Source organism: Callionymus lyra, chromosome 16 (genome assembly GCF_982586985.1).
Source record: "Callionymus lyra chromosome 16, fCalLyr1.hap1.1, whole genome shotgun sequence".
In the NCBI taxonomy this organism is placed as follows: domain Eukaryota; kingdom Metazoa; phylum Chordata; class Actinopteri; order Syngnathiformes; family Callionymidae; genus Callionymus; species Callionymus lyra.
In genome coordinates this window covers 17,969,438-17,989,564 of record NC_141833.1, presented here as the reverse complement: position 1 = coordinate 17,989,564, position 20,127 = coordinate 17,969,438, and the positions used below count along the sequence as shown (strand labels likewise).

Sequence of the window (20,127 nt, the reverse complement as noted above, 5' to 3'; positions counted from 1 at the left end):
GTTTATTTGTAAATGTATAAAAAGCATATATTTTTTCTACCATAGTAATCGTTATTCAAAAGGAATGCATCGATTTTTATTTTATCGTTTTTTTTATAATAAATTTAGTGTGTACTTTTATTTACAATATATTTGTTGTTGCATTTTGCAATCAAACGTCTGGCCACTAGATGGCAGAAGTCATTTTGTCCTCCACAGCGCAACAATGAAACCTGTTGATGACTGAGGACAAGAGGATACAGTCACCTGCAGCAGTTTTTTAAAGCCAATATTTGGAAATATTAGTTTTTTCAGTTCCAACAGTTCAACCAATAGAAAATGATGCAAGAATTGAAATATATCGTAGCGAGTCGTCACGATACCTTTAAAATAAGGAAACCGTTAATTGACGAGAAGTTTTACGGGTTTACATTATTTTATTTCAATTTATTCCTTACAGTTAATCAGAGATGTGTAGTATAAAAAAAAAAAAAAAGACACAATGACACACGCGACAAACAAACCCATGAGAGAGAAAAGCAAACACGCTAAAATCAATATGGCCGACTCGCTACAACAGAGGAAGTAGCGGCGGCGTCGTCTTGCTACTCTGGACAGAATCGTAGCCGAAGTGAAGTGTTTCGCTGCGTCATGCTCGTGTGTCGTCGACGGCAACCATAAAACCTGCGAGTTCCTACTGAGAGTCGGGATTACGAGTCGTCGTCGCCGTTGATGCTGTCGTCTCCGTCCACGTGCTCGCCTTCCTCCTCTTCTTCCTCCTCTTCCTCGTCATCGTCGTCATCCTCCAGTTTCTTCTGCACACCACAGAAGAAGAAAGTCTCACTCATGTGTCTGGATCTCACTCGACAAGGAGCGTTCCGATAGCACTCGAAGGACGCGGCAAGGTTCTCACCTCGTCCTCCAGCAGGTCTCCCTCCTCCTCTTCCTCCTCCTCGTCTTCATCGTCGATCTCCTCTCCTTCGTCGGAGTCGTTCAGATCCTGGTTGTTGCGTTCTCTCTTCAGGCTGTCGTCCTTGCAGCCCGAGCGAGGCGGCGAGGTCACTTCGCCCGGTTCCGCTTTGGAATTCTTGAGCTCTGTGGACGAAAAAGTAAGTTTTTAGGGAAATTCTTTGGTTGAGCTAGGAAGGGGTCCACGGGGCGAGCCGAGCGTCCTGACCCACATGTCTGTTTTCACTCACCAGACTTCTTGCCGTGGTCCTTCTCCATCCTCTCCAGACTCTGGATCAGGTCGTCCACTTTGTTCTTGATCTGACTCAACTCGCGCTTGATGATCTGAAGGTCGTCCACCTTCACTGAGGTTCAGAAATACAAGGATTAAAATTAGAACCGTGTCCTCGAGGCGTTTATAGACGTATAATCACAGTTGTGAACGATTAAAGTTTACATTTTAATGTTGGAACTTGATTACATTTTTTTTTAAAGCATTGTTTTTATTTAATCAATACGTTTTTCATTAAAAGGTCAAATTCGATTTTCTATTTCATTTCTGAATTAGACATTTTTCTTCTTTTTTTTTTAGACAAAGTTGAATCATTCAAAATCCAATTATAATTTCAAAATATACATTTTTATACACACATGCTTTTAATTCCAATAAAAAAGTCGGTATAATAGCGACACCATGAGTCAAACTGGTAGCACTTACGCTTTTGCTACACAAACATTTTTATATTGAATTTAAAAGGCTATGGATTAAAAAAATATTCAATTTAGAACATTTATGTTTTAATTATTGGAATAAGAATATAAAAACTCATGTGTAAAAATTGACCAAAATTTAAAATATTGTTATATAAAAAACAGATCTTATATAGAAATTATTGAATGTAATAATAAAAAAAAATAACTTAACATTTGAAATGTTAACTATTCTGATGTCACGGATATACTTGCATAGTTGCTGCTGAACTTTCATTTATTTTACTACTATATGGAGAGAAATCCCGAAAGAATGATTTTAAAAAAGCCAATAAAAAGGTTGATGTTCGTCGTAGCAGCTGCAAAAGTTTCCATAAAAGATTTCGACGGTTCTTCTCTCGTGCGTTCAAGCCGGACTCACTGGTTCTGGACGAGGTCCTCTGGCTCTTGGAGGAGGAGAAGCTGCTCTTGGTCCGTCGGCTGCTTCCTCCGCCGCTGACGCTGACCCGCGGGCGTTTGGACGGGATGGCGGCCCGTGACAGCGGGGGAGGCGGCGGCGCCGGGACGCGAGACGGGTACGAGTACATCCTGGAGCGGGAGGAAAAAAAAAACACGATTATCTCACTATCGTGAGACACGAGTGGAGATCCCGCGACTCACCGGTCGTAATATTCTCTCTGGAAGTCGTAGTCGAGGTCGAAGGACGAGCTGCTGCTGCTGCAAAGACACGAGAGTGAGAAACTGAACCGGTTAAAGGATCACATGACTCACCTGTACATGTCTCCGGCGGACCTCTTGCTGGTCTTGGAGCGGTGAGCTTTAGGCTCTGCGGCGAGGTTGATATCTGAGGGAGGAACAGAAGGTCGTCAATGAAGTCGCCTCCTCCTCGGCCAACACTTCCTCCTCCTCCTCCTCCTCACCGAGCACTTGTCCCAGGATCATGCGTCCGTCCTCGCTGACCACGGCGGCGCGGGCGGCGCGCTCGTTGAGGAACTGGACGAAGGCGTAGCCCTTGTGGACGGAGCAGCCCACGATCTTGCCGTACTTGGCGAAGATGGCCTCCACGTCGCCCTTGGTGACCAGCACCGTGTTCAGGTTGCCGATGAAGACCCGCGAGTTGAGCGAGCGCGGGTCGTTCTTGTTGGTGACGTTGCTGCTGGCCATCAGGCTGGCGGCCTGCGAGCGGCTGCTGGGGGGAAAAAAAAACAAACATAGGGTTAGCACCACAACAAATTGCAACAAAAGTAGGCTGGAACTGGACGAGCCTGCTGTTAAAGAGGATTTAGAGAATCAAAGACGCATACATGTCCTAAAAACATTTATATACCCTACAATACTGTATCGATATTCAATAGCATTTACTTTTTCTTCCAACAAATATTATGTGGCTTTAACATTATATTTAATTTCTACGGATCTTACAAGTAAACACTTTAAATAATTCATTTAAATTGACAATAACATGGCAGAAGTCATTACGTCCACCGCAGCTAAAGAAATAGTGAAATCCTGGCGATGACTGAGGACGAGAGGATACAGTCAACAGTTTTTAAATGTTTGAATATATTTTGGTTTTAAAACAAATGAAAGCGGTTACGACTTCGTCAAGAGTCATGTGGTCTGTAAATACTACAACACCAGAGTCAAGTACTCGACAATACTACTCATATATCCTTGTTACTACACTATCACCATATATATAGTATTGTTGCCCCTGTATCGTGATAGTATCGCCAGATATTTCCTGATACACACGCCTAATATCCATCACATTAAAGACAGTAAAGTGTTTAAAAAAATAGTTTAGATTTAAGACATCAGTTGTGAACCTGGAACAGCAACCGTGGGACTCCTGAGTCTCCATGAAAGGTGGACAAAAACAAACACCAAGTCCACAGAAGACGCACCGACCAATGACGAGGGCTCGACTGTATCTTCAAACATGCGAGATCAACACTTAATATCTTGAACCATAAGCTCGAGCTGAGATTCTGGACACTCTGGCGGCTCAGAGAACCGGCGTCACATGACATTAGCAAAAGACATTCTGGTCGCGTCCAGTCGTCACTCACTCCATGGCTTCTGTGTTCAGGGCCGTCGTCTGTCTGAGCTGCGACACTGTGGGCTTCAGTCTGGGCTGGTGTCTGGACCGTCACCTGCGCCCCCCTCTCCTGACTTTGACTGGGGCGACACAAACACACACCTCGGTCAAACCCAGCAGGGTTACGATGAATCCCGTCTTACCTGTCCGGGGTCAGGAGACAATACAACAAACGGTAGAATGGAAACATTTAAATTAACCCGTGAAGAGCTTGAACGGCATCAGCAACTATGAACCAATGAATATTAAATATTAATAAAAATTGGATACAAATTTGAATTTCATCAAGTTCGAAAAAAAAGTGACAAAAATAGCAGATGCATAATTGTATGATAAAAATGTGTACTTGTCAGATCGTCAAGGTTTTAACAAAACATACAATGATTCAATTTTTGGAAAATTTTGTAGTTTTTAAGCTTTGAGTTCTTTTGCATAATTGAAAAATAAAAAATAAAATAATTGGATTTCTATATTGAAAGGTTTAATTTATTGTTATTGAATTATGTAATTCAATGAATAGAAAATGTTCCTAATTAATGAATTTTTACTTTTTATACACAGGGGTTGATATTCTTTTATAATTATTAAATAACAAATTTCATAAGCAAATATTTTATCACGCGGAGCCCTTTTAAATCAATATAAAACACTGATATAGTAACGACAAATATAACAAATATATATTTAAACAATTACAACAACTACCTACCTATTAAAGGTTATAGAATTTAAGAAGCTAAAAATTAAATATCGAACTTATGGAATATTTAATTGTTGAAAAGCAAAAACAAATGAATATAAATGCATCTTAAAAATTCATTAATTTTTGTTTAATATTTTTAAAAGCTACATTCACTCTTCCCATTTATTCTGTTCGGCCACAACAATTTTTCTTTTTACAAAATTGGCAATAAATCTTACAGATTCCGATCATTATATTAAAAATATTTTATTTTTTACAATATTGTGAAATACTTCCATAGTCTCTTTCTATTCCCGATACAGGTTTTATTTACTACCCTTTTTTTTAAATAATTAGTTTAATTTCTCATCAGGTATAAATGAATTTGAACAAATGCGTAAGAAATCATGACAAATTTGCAAAAATAGATGGATCTTAACACACATATATATATATATATATAATACTGAAAAGAAGAGTTTTGATTACACACATGTTGTCCTGAACCACAAGAACTTCATTGTGTGGATGTTGTTACACAGAGTTTAAGCTGTAAATATTAATAATATTTACAAAAATAATCCAACTGTCGAACTACATTTTCTACTACGAGACAGATTTTATTCTCATTAACTATTACTTCAATAATTTACTCTGTTTGGTTTAATTTCAATTTTTATACATTTGTTTGAGTTGGTCTTTTTTTTCCAGGAAATTGCAATTTAGTTTTTTGAGTTTGTTTTAGGAAATACACAGTAGATTTGTTTTCAGAGTTGTTTTTATTTTATTTCAGAGTTTGTAATTTCGTTTGAGTTTTCTAAAAACATTTTAAAAGGATATTGTAATTTTTTTATTTTAAATTTTGTTTCAGGAAATCTACAGTAGCTCACTTTATTTCAGAATTGTTTTTTTTGTTTAAAATTTTGTAAATTCGTTTGAACTTAGTAAATACATTTTTTCTTAAAATTGTTAATTTTTTTTTTTTTTAAAGAATTTTGTTTCAGGAAATCTACAATCAGGGAGAATTTTTGAATTTCTAACTTGGTTGTTGGTTTTATTAGATCGAAGTTTCCGCTCACATTTAACACACTTATAATACATCTTTATTCATCTTCGCCTCGCATGGCTGTACATGTGCTCGACTAGGGGGGTCTAAGTGAAGTGGAATGTTGCCGTGAAAGAACAGGGTCTAAGTGAAGTGGAATGTTGCCGTGAAAGAACAGGTGGTTCAACTGTCAAAAAAAGAAAAGAAAAAGCCTTAAAAAAAAAAGAAAAAGTAGTTTCTCCTCGTCATAAAAACAGAAGCACATCTGATCACTTTGGGGAAAACTCTTGGGGGTTCAAAAAATTACCTAAAACCATCCTCAACTCAAACGCCTGGACAGCGCCACCCCGAGGCGAGAGTGCGAAACACAGGCCCGGCGCCACCCTCGAGGGCTCCATCTAGCTCGGCTAACGTTATCCAAACCACCACGGGGAGGAAAAAAAATACAGACCAGTGGACTTCAAACCACACCAGCACCTGGTGGACTTCAACCCGCACCAGCACCAGGACCAGTGGACCTTCAACCACACCAGCACCAGTTCAAGAGTTCGGAAAAAACCCACAAAACTCTCGGTCGGGTTCGACAAATCCTGAATGACTACCTGCGGCTAAATGTAGCTTTTTAACATGATAAAAATCCAGTCAAACAAATGGGCTCCGGTGTAGAAAAGTATCCTCTGCATTTATCACAAAAATAAGACAATAGTACTTGAGTAAAAAAAAAAAGAAAGTATTCGTTCTATTGTGCATCCAGAGTCTCAGGGCTAGCTAACAAGCTAGCAAACAATCTGCTGGGAAAAAAAAGGCTCGTTGGAAAAAAAAATATCCAAAAAGAAAGCAAAAAAAGGGAAAAATGAAAAAAAATAGCTGGGAACAAAATACTCACCACGACCTTTACGAGTAAAATGTCTTGCTTTTGGGTAAAATTGTGTGAGTTTAGGTCGTCCTGACGGCGCTGCGGGTTTACCTTCTTTGCGACTAGCCGCCGAGCTAACTCACCTAGCAGCAGCAGCAGCAGCAGCGGGGGACGGTGGCGCAGCGGCGGGGGCGCTTGTTTTAAGTCGCGGTGTGGCCCCGGCGAGGGAAGGCTCGCCGTCGCGCTATGGGCGGCGAGGAATCGGTGATGATATCGAACATCCTTCGAGAATCTGTTTTGATTGATTGAAGTTGCTGATTCATAGTGTTTGTTTTTTTGTGTTATTTAAATGTAATAGTTCGACGAAACACTTATAATAATAAACAAAATAATCATATCTTTAGTTATTTTTTATTTTAAATAAAAAGGTGCTCGTCAGGAAGTTAATATGAACCAAAATTAAAAACAATATTTCTTTTTAACAGATGTAACGATTTTTTTTTGTACTAATCATTTTGAGTATAATTTAGGCTTGACGTTCTCCAGTCAGAGTGGGGAAAAAAATCGTTCCATCTGTTAAAAAAACAACAAACATTTTTGTATAAATAATGAGGCAAAGATGTGACTTCATTAAAATCGATATGAGATATTATAGATATATTATAGCAACATAGTTCATATTACCTTACACTGTTTAGCAAAGTATTAAACATAATAAATGACCCAAATAAAACCATTGGCCTTTGCATAAGTCAATCTTTCAAGGTTTTTTTTTAAATAAATGTGTGAGTGTTTACAGTCTGTAAGGGAAATATATTCAAATCATTACATGTATTTATGAAGCAGTCGTACAGTTTAAACAACAGGATAAATGTTGAAAAAACATAGGTACAAGGAAGTGCAAGAGAGTCTGTAGTTCTGACTTCACCACCAGAGCCAGAGACGTTTTTTTTGTTTGTGTATAAAAATGAACTGTGGCCCAGAAAGAAGTACAAAACAAATGTAAAAACTCATTGACCCTCCAGGGACGCCTCGTCCAAATCGTTCAGGAGCTTCACTGCGAGTTTACGTTTATTCTCCTGAAGAAACAAAAATGTTTAAACCTTTACTACATCTGCCGCCTCCAACTCCTTACGCTTACTTGCTGACCAGCTCTAGTAGAAGAACTCACATTTCTCCGATCCTTAAATCTCTTCACCTGCTGCCACGTTCTTTCAGGATCAACTTTTTAAATCCTGGTTCTTACTTTCAGATCTATTCATGGTCAGACCTTCCATCAGTGATCTGATCCAGACTTACACCCCAGCTCGGGCTCTGAGGTCTGTGGATCAGAATCTACTGATGGTTCCTGAACACGGTTCAGGACCAGAGGAGAGAAATCCTTCCAGACTGTTGTTCTTTAGCTTTGGAACGATCTTCCTCTGTGTTTGATGATCTACTGACTCCTTCAAGAAACATCTTAAGACGTTTTTATTTGTTCAGGCTTTTCCTTGATATTCGGAGCCTCCTGTGTTTGTCTCTGTGTTATCTTGACCTTTAAAGCATATATTTTAGTGAGTATTGTTTTGATTGTTTAAGCGCTTCGTGACCCTGGTCTAGAAAAGCGCTCTACAGATATAAATTACTTACTTACTTACTTGGGTCATGGATTTTGTCGAGAGTTCTCAGACACTGATGCAACAGCAGCTTTGAGAAGCCTCCTCGCTTAGTGAAGCTTAGTGCATCGATTTATATAAATACGGAGAAATCCCTGAAGGGAACAAAAACTCTTTGAGCTACTACGCAAAAAATCCTGGATAAAACCACTGAGACACAAGTCTTGTGACTGATCCATACAGTTTAGCTACAGTACTTGTAAATACCACAAGTTGCCTCAAGGTTTCAAGGCTCGTTCTGTTCACGATCATAAAAAACTGTTTCATCATCTCCGGGGTCCTCGACTGCTCCTTGTCCGAAGTTTTCCTCCTGGTCCTCCATCCATTAACTTTCAGCTCTTGGGGCCTCATTGTCGAAAAGCAGACGCAGGAGAAAACTGTGGTTTTAACGTAGATCTCGACCTCCACTGTGGCTCTTGTTGCCGTGACGTTTGTCTTTGTCCTGTATCTTCAGTGACATTACAAAGTAAAACTTTAGGTAACTAAGACAGAAAGTACTTTAATCTCCTTTAAGGTAGCCAAGCCACATGTAGCCATTTATTTGCACTCTTTTTAAGTGACTTTAAGCTTTAATGTCAACATGGAGAAATGTCCAGCTGACCGAGGGCGACCCAGTTATGTTGCTTCTTAGACTTTATTAACAAGAATTCCAGGTACAAACAGGAAGTTGTGTTGGAGGTAAAAAAAACATGAGCAAATAGACCATTTATTAAAAGAGTTTAAGGTAATTTTCTTTTTTTTAAATATAAAATACACGTATTTCAATAGTGATATACACATTTATGCATATATTTAACTCACAATAGCCATTTAAAGGACTGTCTTTTCCCCTGGCTGTCGATATTTCCAAATTATGTAAGTAAGTAAGTAAGTAATTTTTATTTATATAGCGCTTTTCCAGACCAGTGTCACAAAGCGCTTAAACAATCAAAACAATATTCAATAAAACATATACTTTAAAGGTCAAGATAAAACTGATAATACATCAGGAGTTCCAGAAAATCAAGGAAAAGCCTATTATTGTATTAATCCCAAATATAGTACTCCATAGGGGAGACTTTCCATCTGTACATTGAATTTCTAATGAGTTTCATTTTGATGTAGCTTTTATGCTCTTCCAGGCCACATGAAATAACTTTGTGTGCAATATTTGACCGTCATTTAATACCTAAAAGAAAGTAATTTTTGCCCCTCAAAAAAATACTTACTCACATGTTTTGTTCATACTAGTATTTAAAATCCTTTCCCCCCATAAAACACTATACAATGTGTTGCTTCAGGAAATTAAACCTCTGTTTCAGATGCAATATTAAAATAAGAAACTTTCAACAAACAACAAAAACCCACTCGAGCGTCAGCGTGATTGTATTTACTAATTCTTTTATCACAAAGAAAGTCCTTAAAAATGCAGACTAGAATTTCTGTATATAAACTGTACACCAACAAAAGCAAAGGCACTATACATCCTCGTCAAACTGTCCGTCATCCTTCCGAGACACATCTTCTCTCTCCCTTCTGTCGGGTCGACGACCTTTCGTGACCTTCAACCCTGGAGATTCCACTTAAGTTAAAAAAAATGTGCACACGTATTAAAATCAACACATTATATACAGTCGTCACGCAGCTTGGCACTCGGTCGCTCATGGGCTTCCCACGGATCACGAGCCCGGATGAGCAGGAATCTCCAGTCCGGTCCTTCCTTCTTCACGCGTCGTCACAGTGTTGGATTAGTTCCCACAAAAAAAACTTTCTCAAAACAGTCCTTTCGACTTCTTCAGGTTCACTTGCTTCCACGCCGGCAGACGTTCGTACTCTTCTCTTGTCGTTTCTAAAGCGAGCTGAAAGAGACAAAATGAAAGTTACATGTGTGATGTTCAGTGGTTATGGAAGTTTTGAATCCTTCCTTTGAACTTTTTCTCCGTTTTATCTGTGTTACATGTGCTGTGCAGCCATTTTAGCTTCAGCTATCTGTACCTAATTAGATCAAAACACTTTCTGTGAATGTTGTTTTTCATTAAACGGCGTAAAAGGAAGAACAATTGTACCTACGATAGCAAAGGCTTTTTTCGAGCAAATTGTAACCAGGATTCCTTTTTTTATTCTAGTGTAGTTTAGAAAAACGACTTATTACTTAAACAAAGAATATAAATCAGATGTGGTTTAAAGCCGCATATTTTACTTGTATACAAGTGAGAACAACACAGAGTTTACATGTCTGTCCGAATCCTTTCTGAAGCATAGAGCAGTGATATCGTCGTCCCATTTTCCACAATCCATCTTACTCCAAAGGTTTTCCCCCCAAAAAAACTTGACTAAGAATTTGATAAACATACTTTAGCTCTGGACTTTCCCTTCAAATTGTGTTTATTGTGTATTTTTTTTCCTCCAAACTACAACACTTTAATTTCGTTCGGAGCTGTCATATGATTATACGATCACAAATTATTCATAGTTTAAAATATTAATTTAAAAATACAGTGAAAGAAAAACCAGTGAACTTTCTTTTCTAGCAAAGTTCATGGTCACACTAAATCAAAATGATAAAAATGTTTTATCCTAAAGTGTTTATCGAGTGTCAAATATCCGTAATGATGATGTTAAGGATAATTTATTTTTACCCTTTCAAATAATCAAAGTAAAATAAGATTAAAAAAATTATACGACATGAGGGCGAAGTCCAATATCTGTAAATATTTTGTATTAAAAATAAGTCAAACTTAAATAGAATCATGTAAAAAAAGATGATCTGTGTTTCTTGAAAAAATATCAGTAAGTGAATAAAAACAAATCAATCAAGTTAAAAGTCAGAATAAAAGAAGAATCTTCCCTAAACACGAAACACCAACCAAACAAGTCATTATTGATTATTTCCTCTTAAACAAGTGATTTTAAAACTAAAAAAATATATAATTTATATTTCCGGTGACCTTGCAGGAGGTGATACACATTCAGGTGAAAACACAGCAAGGCTCTAGTATCAGGGTGAAAGGTGAAAGGTCAGTGATCCGGCTTCAGAGCCCCTTATGATAGAAATTGACATCATCAGTCTTTCAAAACATTCTCACCCTCTTTTCTCTCTTCTTTTCAATTCCTCACATCGAATCTAGTAGTAGTTTCTTACTTGATTTATTTATGAAAGTGTTACTCTTTCTTTACGCTCTACTTCTTACTTCTTTCCCTCATTCTCCCTCTCCTTTTCTTTCCTCCCTCTCTTCCCTTTCACTTTCTTACCTTCGGCTCTCTAACGCTATCAACATCTTTCTTTATCTTCCCGTTATTGTTCCCTTCATCCCTCTGTTCCGTACAATCCGCTTGTTATTTTACTATCTTTCCATCTTATTCTGTCGTTTCCTGGCTTCATCCTTCAAACTTCCTATCCTCGACCTCTCGCTTCACTTCCTCCACTTCTTTTCACCGTCTCAAACTCACCACATCCGTCCTCGTGATCCATCTCTACCTCGCTAATAATATCTTTCCACAGTTTCTCTCCTTCCCACTCACTTTCTCTCTCTCTTCTCGTCCGCCTACTCACCCCTTCCCTCCCTCTATCTCTCCTCTTCCCTCGTCATTCATCCACGAATCCAACGATCCGGCGAGAGCCGAGACACGAGTGGAAGAGACGTAATCGTGTCCGGCCTCAGCAGAGAAAGGAGTGAGTGAGGAAGAGTGGTGGGAAGAAAAGAGGACAGGTTGTCCGTGCAGAAACAAACGTGAGCGATCTTCCTCTTACCTGGCCCCCCATCTAAGCCTCGCTCTGTGGAACCGAGGGTCAGACGAAATGAATGATTGCGATGACGAGTCAAAACGACGACCGTGATTACTTTGGTTTTCTCAAGCGAGTGAGACTGACCTCAAAGTCCGGGTCGGACAGGTAGATCTCCAGCCGGAGGGGGTCCACGCCCTCCGGCAGGGGCCGGTTCTGAAGCTGGGCCAGAGGGTAGATGTTCTGACTGAGCCGGGCCAACACGTCCTCCACCAGGATGATCTGGTGACAGACCTCAGCCTCCTGCAGGAAACACACACATTTTGGAAAAACCATGACGCCTTAACTTTGATTTCACATTTGGAAATGAGGGGCGAGTTAAACCTGGGCAACATTCTGAGCGACTCAGTCCTGTACTGATGGACTTTTGAATTAATTAATTATTTTTGATGCACCTGTCACAGCAGAACATGTTAAAGATAAAAAACATTTTATGCCAGAATTATTAAACACACCATTGAAGATACACAGGTTCACGCAAAACTTTGGGTGGACAAAGCAAAGTCCTATCCTGTCCAGAGCAAAATCTATGGACGGTATCAAAGTACAATCCATGATTGGCTTCAGATCTTGAGGCTCCTCTTTTGGACAAACACCTGCTGATCCAGAGCAGAACATAGACTGGCTCCTAAACCCAGTTAATCTGGAACTAAAGAAGCTTCTCTGATGAGAAGTGAAACGTCTTCCTAGAATTCTACACAGTCCAGTTGACCTGCTTTTGAACCTCTTGGATGACCATGACCTGGATGAACGAGAACCTTCACCAGAGATACTATAAAAAGTAGACATTGGACCGTAATAGCTAAAAGTGACCCAAACCTTGGGAGCAACTAGGTACAATTTGTAGTGAAGGCAGAAACTGATACACAACATAAAATCTCATGGACTGCGTACTTCCACCTTCGTAACATTTAAAAAATCAGGCACTTCCTTTAGATGCTGCTGAGAAGCTCATCCATGATTTTGTAACCTCCAGGCTGGACTATTGTAACTCTCTCTTTTCAGGATGTTCTGAAAAGTCTCTCAGAACTCTTCAGCTCATTCAGAACTCTGCAGCTCGTCTTCCCTACATTGGCTTCCAGTAGAATTTAGAATACAATTTTAAATCCTTCTCCTAACCTATAAAGCCTTACATGGTCTAGCACCAACATACTTTAAAGATTTAATCCAAACTTACCAACCCTCGAGGACCTTACGATCCTTAAACTCTGATCTATTAGTTATATCACAAATCTCTAAATGTAGATTTGGAGCCAGGGCCCCTCTGCTGTGGAACCAACTACCGGGTTCAGTCCGGAGGGCAGACACCCTCTCTATGTTTAAAAACAATCTTAAAACCTTACTTTTCGATAAAGCCTATAACTAACTTAACTGTTTATCTTTAGCTGCTATAACTAACCTAACTGTTTATCTTAGCTGCTATAGGCTGAGAATGCTGGAGGAGTTTTAGACACCGAGCTCTGTATATCCTTCTTTTCTGCATTACATTCATCACCTGTGCAGTTTAAACACCTTTTTATTTCTCTCCCGGAGCCCCAGGGCTCTACCTCCAGAGCTGCTGCTGATCCAGGATCTTCACCACGTCATCAGATCCCCAATTCTCTCCAGCACCTCCATGGACTCTCCTACACTCTCCTCTTTTTTTCTCACTATATCCTCCCTCACTCCTCTCCTTATCCATCTGTCTACCCCCCCCATCCTTCCTCCCAGCCGGTCAAAGCAGGAGGCCGTCAACAATGAGTCAGGTTCTGCTCGAGGTTTCTGCCTTTTAAAAGGAAGTTTTTCCTCGCCATAGCTCACTGTACAGTGTTTCGCTTCTTGCTCTTTGTTGAATTGCTGGGATCTGTTTTTCCTTAATCAACTATAGTCTTACTTCAACTGTATAGTGTCTTGAGATAACTTTGCTATGATAAGACACTTTAAATAAAATTGAATTGAATTGAATTGAACATTGATTTTAGGTGGACTATCGCTGACCTTCTCTGTGATCTCCGCCACATCCTCCCGGTGCTCCCAGCTGGGGAACATGTTGGTGAAGGTCAGGGGTTCCAGTCCGGCGTGGATCAGATATGATTTCTGTGTCTTTTTGTCGCTCTTTTCTAAAAAGACAAACGGAAACGAATGTTTCATTTGCACCACTTTGTCTCTGGCGCTCGGTACCTTTGCAGTACTGCAGCACCGTCTCCATGGCGCACTTCCTGTCCACGTCCCAGCGGATCCGCGCCGAGCCGGTGCTCTCGCTGTCCTGAGGCCACCAGCCCTGCCACAGGTAGACCTCGTGGAAGTTGTCCACCAGGAACAAGGCTGAGGAAAGTCGGAAAAATCAGGAGTTGTTGCTTGACAAAAACAAAATGGAGAGTCGTTGCTCACCAGGCTGGGCAGCGTTGTAAAGTTCCTCCTGCAGGAACGGCAGGGAGCAGACCAGCTCGGGAACTCTGGACGGGTTGAAGGACTCGTTCGCCACGAACTCCCCGGACGTGCTGCTCAGCTGGAAAAGCCTCGGCGTGAAGTTGAATTTCCCTGGATCTGAAAACAGGAAACGGGTCAAGAGATGTCGAGCGTCACTGACGAGGAGCGTCCTCACCTTGAAGCATGCAGTCGTACGCCTTCCTGTCCTTCCGTCCCAGAGCCTCCCAGAACCCGGGCGTCTCCATACCCTCGTCGGACTCGTGGATGGTCACCTTGCTGCTGCTGTGGAGTCCGGCTTCAAGAGGACACCTAGAAGACACAGAGTCAACTACGAATCCCAGAATCCTTCAGGGGGATCTGGAGACGCACTGCTCTTTTATCTTGTGCGCCACCGCATGGCCGACGCCGCGCGTGTGCAGCTGCGTCTTGCAGCCGTGCCACAGGTACATGACCGCCTTGTTGATGTTCAGCAGGATCATGGAGGCTCGGGAGCGCAGGCTGCTGCAGTGACACGCCACCTCCAGCAGGTGTCCCTCCACCGTGACCTCGCCGCGGACGCAGTAGAGTCGCCACTCGCCTGAGCACAGTGACGGACTTTTATAGGAAGAGTTTTTTTTAATACTTACAGTTTGTTTACACAGTGATGTCGTGTACAAAAGACAAAAAAGTACAAATAATTGCGTAAAAAAAAACAAAGCTTAACAAAAATGCCAGCAGAGAATAAAGTTGTTTAGAAAAAGGTCCAAGTGGTGGATGATCACACTTTAAGAAACACCTTAAGACGTTTCTATTTGTTCAGGCTTTTCCTTGAATTTCTCGAACTCCTGTGTTGTTCTCAGTATTATCTTGATCTTTAAAGTATGTACTTTTTTTGAGTATTGTTTTGATTGTCTAAGCACTTTGTGACCCTGGTCTGGAAAAGCGCTATATAAATAAATATTACTTACTTACTTACTTACTTTGGAAAATAAATAATTTACAAATTTGCGGCTGGAATCCAGGCTGTTTTAATTGTATTGGCACTGATATATTAATTTTTACGTAAGATTTAAAGACCTACAAATGAATAAATATAAATGTATTTTTTTTATTATTGGAATAAGAATATTGAACTATTCATTAATTTCTTATATTATGTATATATATATATATATAAAAAAGAAACCTTTCAATATACAAATGACTGAATGAAACTGTTAAATAAAAACAAACGAAATAATTGAATTATTGAAAAAATTATTAAATGTTTAAATAATCTTTCAATAAAAAACAAAGATTTGTTCGATATTATATATTATATTATATTATATTATATATGTTTCCATACGTTGTCTCATCTTTTATGAGAATCACTTGTAAATACATTTGAAATTAGATTTCGAAATTGAATGTGTAAAAAATAAAATTGTACTGTGCGACATATTAAAATAATATTAAAAAAATAATCTTAAAGAAGAAAATAAACAGTAAAAGAAAACACTATATCCAATATACAGTATTTATCACACATTGAAAAGCTGATGCTTTCATAATTTAACTATGAATAAATAGACATTTTTCCATGTCTTGGACTCACTCTGCGTGTTCTCCTCCTCTTCCTCTCGTTTGCCGGCGTGGACGATCATCCCTCCGTTAAAACACTGCAGGAAACAAGGAGGCTCCTTCCCCTGCTGGACTTGCACCTGCAACACAGATTTGAATTCTTAAAAAAGAAAAAAAAACTTGATTTATTCATTTCACTTGGCTGCAGAGTTGTTTAAAAAATCTTTTGAGTGAAACAACCCTGAAAAACTAGTCTTTTAACTTAAAAATAAAATCACTTTCAGAATCATTTTCTAACCTGCGCTCCTCGCTCCTCGTCCAGCTCCACCGTCATCAGCGCCGACGTTCCCTTCTCGCTGACTGTGGAGTGTCGACCCTGCCAGAAGAAGAAGCAACACTTCTCCTTCCCCGGCCCGGAGCTCCTCGCCTCGGGGTTCAGCCTCCGTCCAACTGCAAGAAGATTCAAAGTCTCGTCTCAAAACCTCAAAGTCCGGTCGATACGTTCTCATGGGTTCATTCGGACCGACCTGAGGTGCTGACCGTGTACTTCCACTTCACCACGTAGGCGTCGCCCTCGTGGAACTGGCCGATGCTCTGCCGAGGGAGGCGGCTGTAGTCGAACTCCAGGATGTGCCAGACGTCCACGGAGACGGTGTGGATCTCCTGGATCCTCATGTGATCCTCCGTCTCCACGGGGCCGTGTCCCCGGCCCACGTTGAGCCCGTCCACGATGGTGGCGATGGACGTCTGGAGGATCGGCAGCATCAGCGAGGCGTCGTAGGGTCGACACTCTCTCGCTGTCGCCGCCTGAGGGAGGGTCTGAAGAACGACATGTTTATTTCCATCCATGAGGAGAAGGTTGGAGAAACGCTTCACCTTGGGCTCCGTCAACAGCTCCACGGCTTCCTTTGGCGGAGGCGTCTTGGCCTCTAACCAGTCTGCAAACTTTTCCTTGAACAACGCGGTCTCATTGTGCTCCGTCAGCCTCCCGAAGATGGCCCAGTCTGGACGTCCCTGACCCTTCCTGAGGGACCACGGATACAGAAGACTTTAGGTTTGACTGAAGTGTGTCACAATTGACTTGTACAATAAACTCAAGTGCTCTGATGTGTATGCCTTTGCATATGCCTTTCGTGTCTTGAATGTGTGTATGTATTGCATGTGGGTATGCGTTGGATGTGCATATGCGTTGAAGGTGTGTATGCGTTGCATGTGCATGGCATGTGCGTGGCATGTGCGTGGCTTGTGCGTTGCATGTGCATTGCATGTGCGTTGCATGTGCGTTGCATGTGCATTGCATGTGCGTGGCATGTGCGTGGCATGTGCGTGGCTTGTGCGTTGCATGTGCATTGCATGTGCGTGGCATGTGCGTGGCATGTGCGTGGCTTGTGCGTGGCATGTGCGTGGCATGTGCGTGGCTTGTGCGTTGCATGTGCATTGCATGTGCATGGCATGTGCATGGCATGTGCGTGGCATGTGCGTGGCTTGTGCGTTGCATGTGCATAGCATGTGCGTTGCATGTGCTTTGCATGTGCTTTGCATGTGCATGTGCATGTGCATGTGCATGTGCATGTGCATGTGCATGTGCATGTGCATGTGCATGTGCATGTGCATGTGCATGTGCATGTGCATGTGCATGTGCATGTGCATGTGCATGTGCATGTGCATGTGCATGTGCATTGCAATTTCATGTTCGTATGCATGTGTGTATGCGTTGCATGTGCGTTGCATGTGCGTTGCATGTGCGTTGCATGTGCGTTGCATGAGCGTGTTGCATGTGCGTGGCATGTGCGTGGCATGTGCGTGGCATGTGCGTGGCATGTGCGTGGCATGTGCGTGGCTTGTGCGTTGCATGTGCGTGGCATGTGCGTGGCATGTGCGTGGCATGTGCGTGGCATGTGCGTGGCATGTGCGTTGCATGTGCATGTGCATGTGCATGTGCATGTGCATGTGCATGTGCATGTGCATGTGCATGTGCATTGCAATTTCATGTTCGTATGCATGTGTGTATGCGTTGCATGTGCGTTGCATGTGCGTTGCATGAGCGTGTTGCATGTGCGTGGCATGTGCGTGGCATGTGCGTGGCATGTGCGTGGCATGTGCGTGGCATGTGCGTGGCATGTGCGTGGCATGTGCGTGGCTTGTGCGTTGCATGTGCGTGGCATGTGCGTGGCATGTGCGTGGCATGTGCGTGGCATGTGCGTGGCATGTGCATTGCATGTGCATTGCATGTGCATGGCATGTGCGTGGCATGTGCGTGGCATGTGCGTGGCATGTGCATTGCATGTGCATTGCATGTGCATTGCATGTGCATGGCATGTGCATGTGCGTGGCATGTGCATGTGCATGTGCATGTGCATGTGCATGTGCATGTGCATGTGCATGTGCATGTGCATGTGCATGTGCATGTGCATGTGCATGTGCATGTGCATTGCAATTTCATGTTCGTATGCATGTGTGTATGCGTTGCATGTGCGTTGCATGTGCGTTGCATGAGCGTGTTGCATGTTCGTGGCATGTGCGTGGCATGTGCGTGGCATGTGCGTGGCTTGTGCGTTGCATGTGCATTGCATGTGCGTGGCATGTGCGTGGCATGTGCGTGGCATGTGCGTGGCATGTGCGTGGCTTGTGCGTTGCATGTGCATTACATGTGCGTGGCATGTGCGTGGCATGTGCGTGGCATGTGCGTGGCATGTGCGTGGCTTGTGCGTTGCATGTGCATAGCATGTGCATGGCATGTGCGTGGCATGTGCGTGGCTTGTGCGTTGCATGTGCATAGCATGTGCGTTGCATGTGCATGTGCTTTGCATGTGCATGTGCATGTGCATGTGCATGTGCATGTGCATGTGCATGTGCATGTGCATGTGCATGTGCATGTGCATGTGCATGTGCATGTGCATGTGCATGTGCATGTGCATGTGCATTGCAATTTCATGTGCATTGCAATTTCATGTGCATTGCAATTTCATGTGCATTGCAATTTCATGTTTGTATGCATGTGTGTATGTGTTGCATGTGTGTTGCATGTGTGTTGCATGAGCGTGTTGCATGTGCGTGTTGCATATGCATGTGCATGAGCGTGTTGCATGTGCGTGTTGCATATGCATGTGCATGTGCGTGTTGCATGGGCTTAAGCGTTCCATGAGTGTTGCATGTGCGTTGCATGTTCATATGTGTTACATATGCATATTTATTCATTCATTGTCTACCGCTTTATGTCGGGGTCGTGGGGAGACTGGAGTCTATCCCAGTATCATAGGGCGAGAGGCAGAGGACACCCTGGACAGGATGGCAGTCTGTCATAGGACAACATGTGCATATGTGTTTCGTATTCGTTGTGTAGTCGTTGCTTATCATGCCGTATGCCTTTGCGTATGTACCATTCGTGTGAGTTGCATGTGGATATGTGCTGTGTATGAATTGCATTGTGTTGTGGTTTTTTTCTGCATTTTTGTGACACTAAATTTGTACATTTGTCACCAACAGAAATTAAATCCTTTCACATGCACATATGAGGACAATCACATGAGTAGTTGGTGCAAGTCTTGTGTGTCAAAGCTAATGACATCAGTATTTGCAGCGACGCCTCTCGTTCCCACCTGGGTATCAACGGGTTGCAGCTTCCGGGGTCCAGAGGGTTGATGTCACAGCAGGTGTAGTCGAAGGTTCCGTTCCAGAGATGCTTGGCGAGCTGGAACGCCACCTTCCGCTGGGCGAGCGTCACTTCCTTCCCATGCCAGACGTAGACCTCGCTGCCGAAGTCGAACACCAGCACCTGGAGCGAGTCAAACACCGTCACACCCGAGGATCCACACGAGGTGGACTCATGCAGACCTCTTTGGGCTCCAGGAGGGAGCAGCGAGGGACTTTCCCCCACTCGTCGTCGTCCGGCACCAGCTTGTCGTCCAGAAGGCGGAAGATACAGTTGGTCTCCACGATGGCGTTCTCGAACTGCTCGTCGTCCTCCGGCGGTCCTGCAGCTGTGGTCACACGGAGTCAAGACCGGAACCTTTTAAAAGGAACCTCCTCCAACCCTTACGCTGGTAAGAGGACTGCCCTCCCAGGACCGTCCAGAACTGCTGCGCGTCCGGACTCTGGCTGTTGAACGCTTCCTCGACGGTCTGGACTTTGCTCGCCCGGCAGCCCATGTCCTTCTTGGACTGGATGAACGTGGCCAAGTCCATCGCCTGAAGACAGGAAGCGGGTCAGACTGATGAGTAACACAGTCGACGGCGTCAGCGCTTTAGGCTCGGGCTGAGCGGGAAAAACCAATATTGTCAGAGAGTCTGGATGGAGGTCCTGTGGGGACGCGAGAGCAGCCTCGCGAGGAGGAAGCACAGATGGATGAAAGTGTGTCAGTGGATCTGAGGAGCTGTGAGTCACCAGAGAATCGTCTGAATATTCAAACGGAATATCTAGTTCGTCTCTTCAAGCTT

General features: G+C 42.5%; 2 protein-coding genes across 3 annotated transcripts in view; both read right to left on the bottom strand.

Annotated features, from left to right (window-relative positions):
- Nucleotides 1-396: 396 nt before the first annotated feature.
- LOC148064029 (heterogeneous nuclear ribonucleoprotein C-like) lies at nucleotides 397-6,476 on the bottom strand. Its single transcript, XM_087810703.1, has 8 exons — nucleotides 3,711-6,476; nucleotides 2,559-2,827; nucleotides 2,410-2,482; nucleotides 2,299-2,355; nucleotides 2,060-2,226; nucleotides 1,179-1,292; nucleotides 893-1,074; nucleotides 397-794 (listed from the first exon to the last, which is right to left on the bottom strand). The coding sequence occupies exons 1-8, from the start codon at nucleotides 3,713-3,715 to the stop codon at nucleotides 690-692; spliced, it is 972 nt and encodes a 323-aa protein (XP_087666829.1). The 5' UTR covers nucleotides 3,716-6,476; the 3' UTR covers nucleotides 397-689.
- A 2,711-nt stretch (nucleotides 6,477-9,187) lies between these two features.
- The window catches only part of LOC148064028 (supervillin-like), a 36,408-nt gene continuing 25,468 nt past the window's right edge, over nucleotides 9,188-20,127 (bottom strand). The window contains exons 27-40 of one of the 2 annotated variants that reach the window (XM_087810262.1): nucleotides 19,731-19,878; nucleotides 19,526-19,671; nucleotides 19,291-19,466; nucleotides 16,568-16,715; nucleotides 16,219-16,510; nucleotides 15,990-16,141; nucleotides 15,726-15,831; nucleotides 14,519-14,726; nucleotides 14,325-14,458; nucleotides 14,111-14,266; nucleotides 13,901-14,044; nucleotides 13,718-13,839; nucleotides 11,828-11,983; nucleotides 9,188-9,815 (exon numbers count right to left, since the gene is read on the bottom strand). In XM_087810262.1, coding sequence (XP_087666388.1) covers nucleotides 9,729-9,815; nucleotides 11,828-11,983; nucleotides 13,718-13,839; nucleotides 13,901-14,044; nucleotides 14,111-14,266; nucleotides 14,325-14,458; nucleotides 14,519-14,726; nucleotides 15,726-15,831; nucleotides 15,990-16,141; nucleotides 16,219-16,510; nucleotides 16,568-16,715; nucleotides 19,291-19,466; nucleotides 19,526-19,671; nucleotides 19,731-19,878 — 2,175 coding nt within the window. In that variant the 3' untranslated portion in view covers nucleotides 9,188-9,728. Of the gene's footprint in view, nucleotides 9,816-11,827; nucleotides 11,984-13,717; nucleotides 13,840-13,900; nucleotides 14,045-14,110; nucleotides 14,267-14,324; nucleotides 14,459-14,518; nucleotides 14,727-15,725; nucleotides 15,832-15,989; nucleotides 16,142-16,218; nucleotides 16,716-19,290; nucleotides 19,467-19,525; nucleotides 19,672-19,730; nucleotides 19,879-20,127 lie in introns of both variants that reach the window. The other variant, XM_087810261.1, reaches the window with a different exon arrangement.

Excerpts from the sequence above, each read along its gene's own strand:
- LOC148064029 (XM_087810703.1), bottom strand. Across the intron at positions 2,356-2,409 it reads TCCGCCGGAGACATGTACAG|CAGCAGCAGCTCGTCCTTCG; the intron begins GTGAGTCATGTG and ends GTGTCTTTGCAG. Across the intron at positions 1,293-2,059 it reads GAGGACCTCGTCCAGAACCA|TGAAGGTGGACGACCTTCAG; the intron begins GTGAGTCCGGCT and ends TCTGAACCTCAG.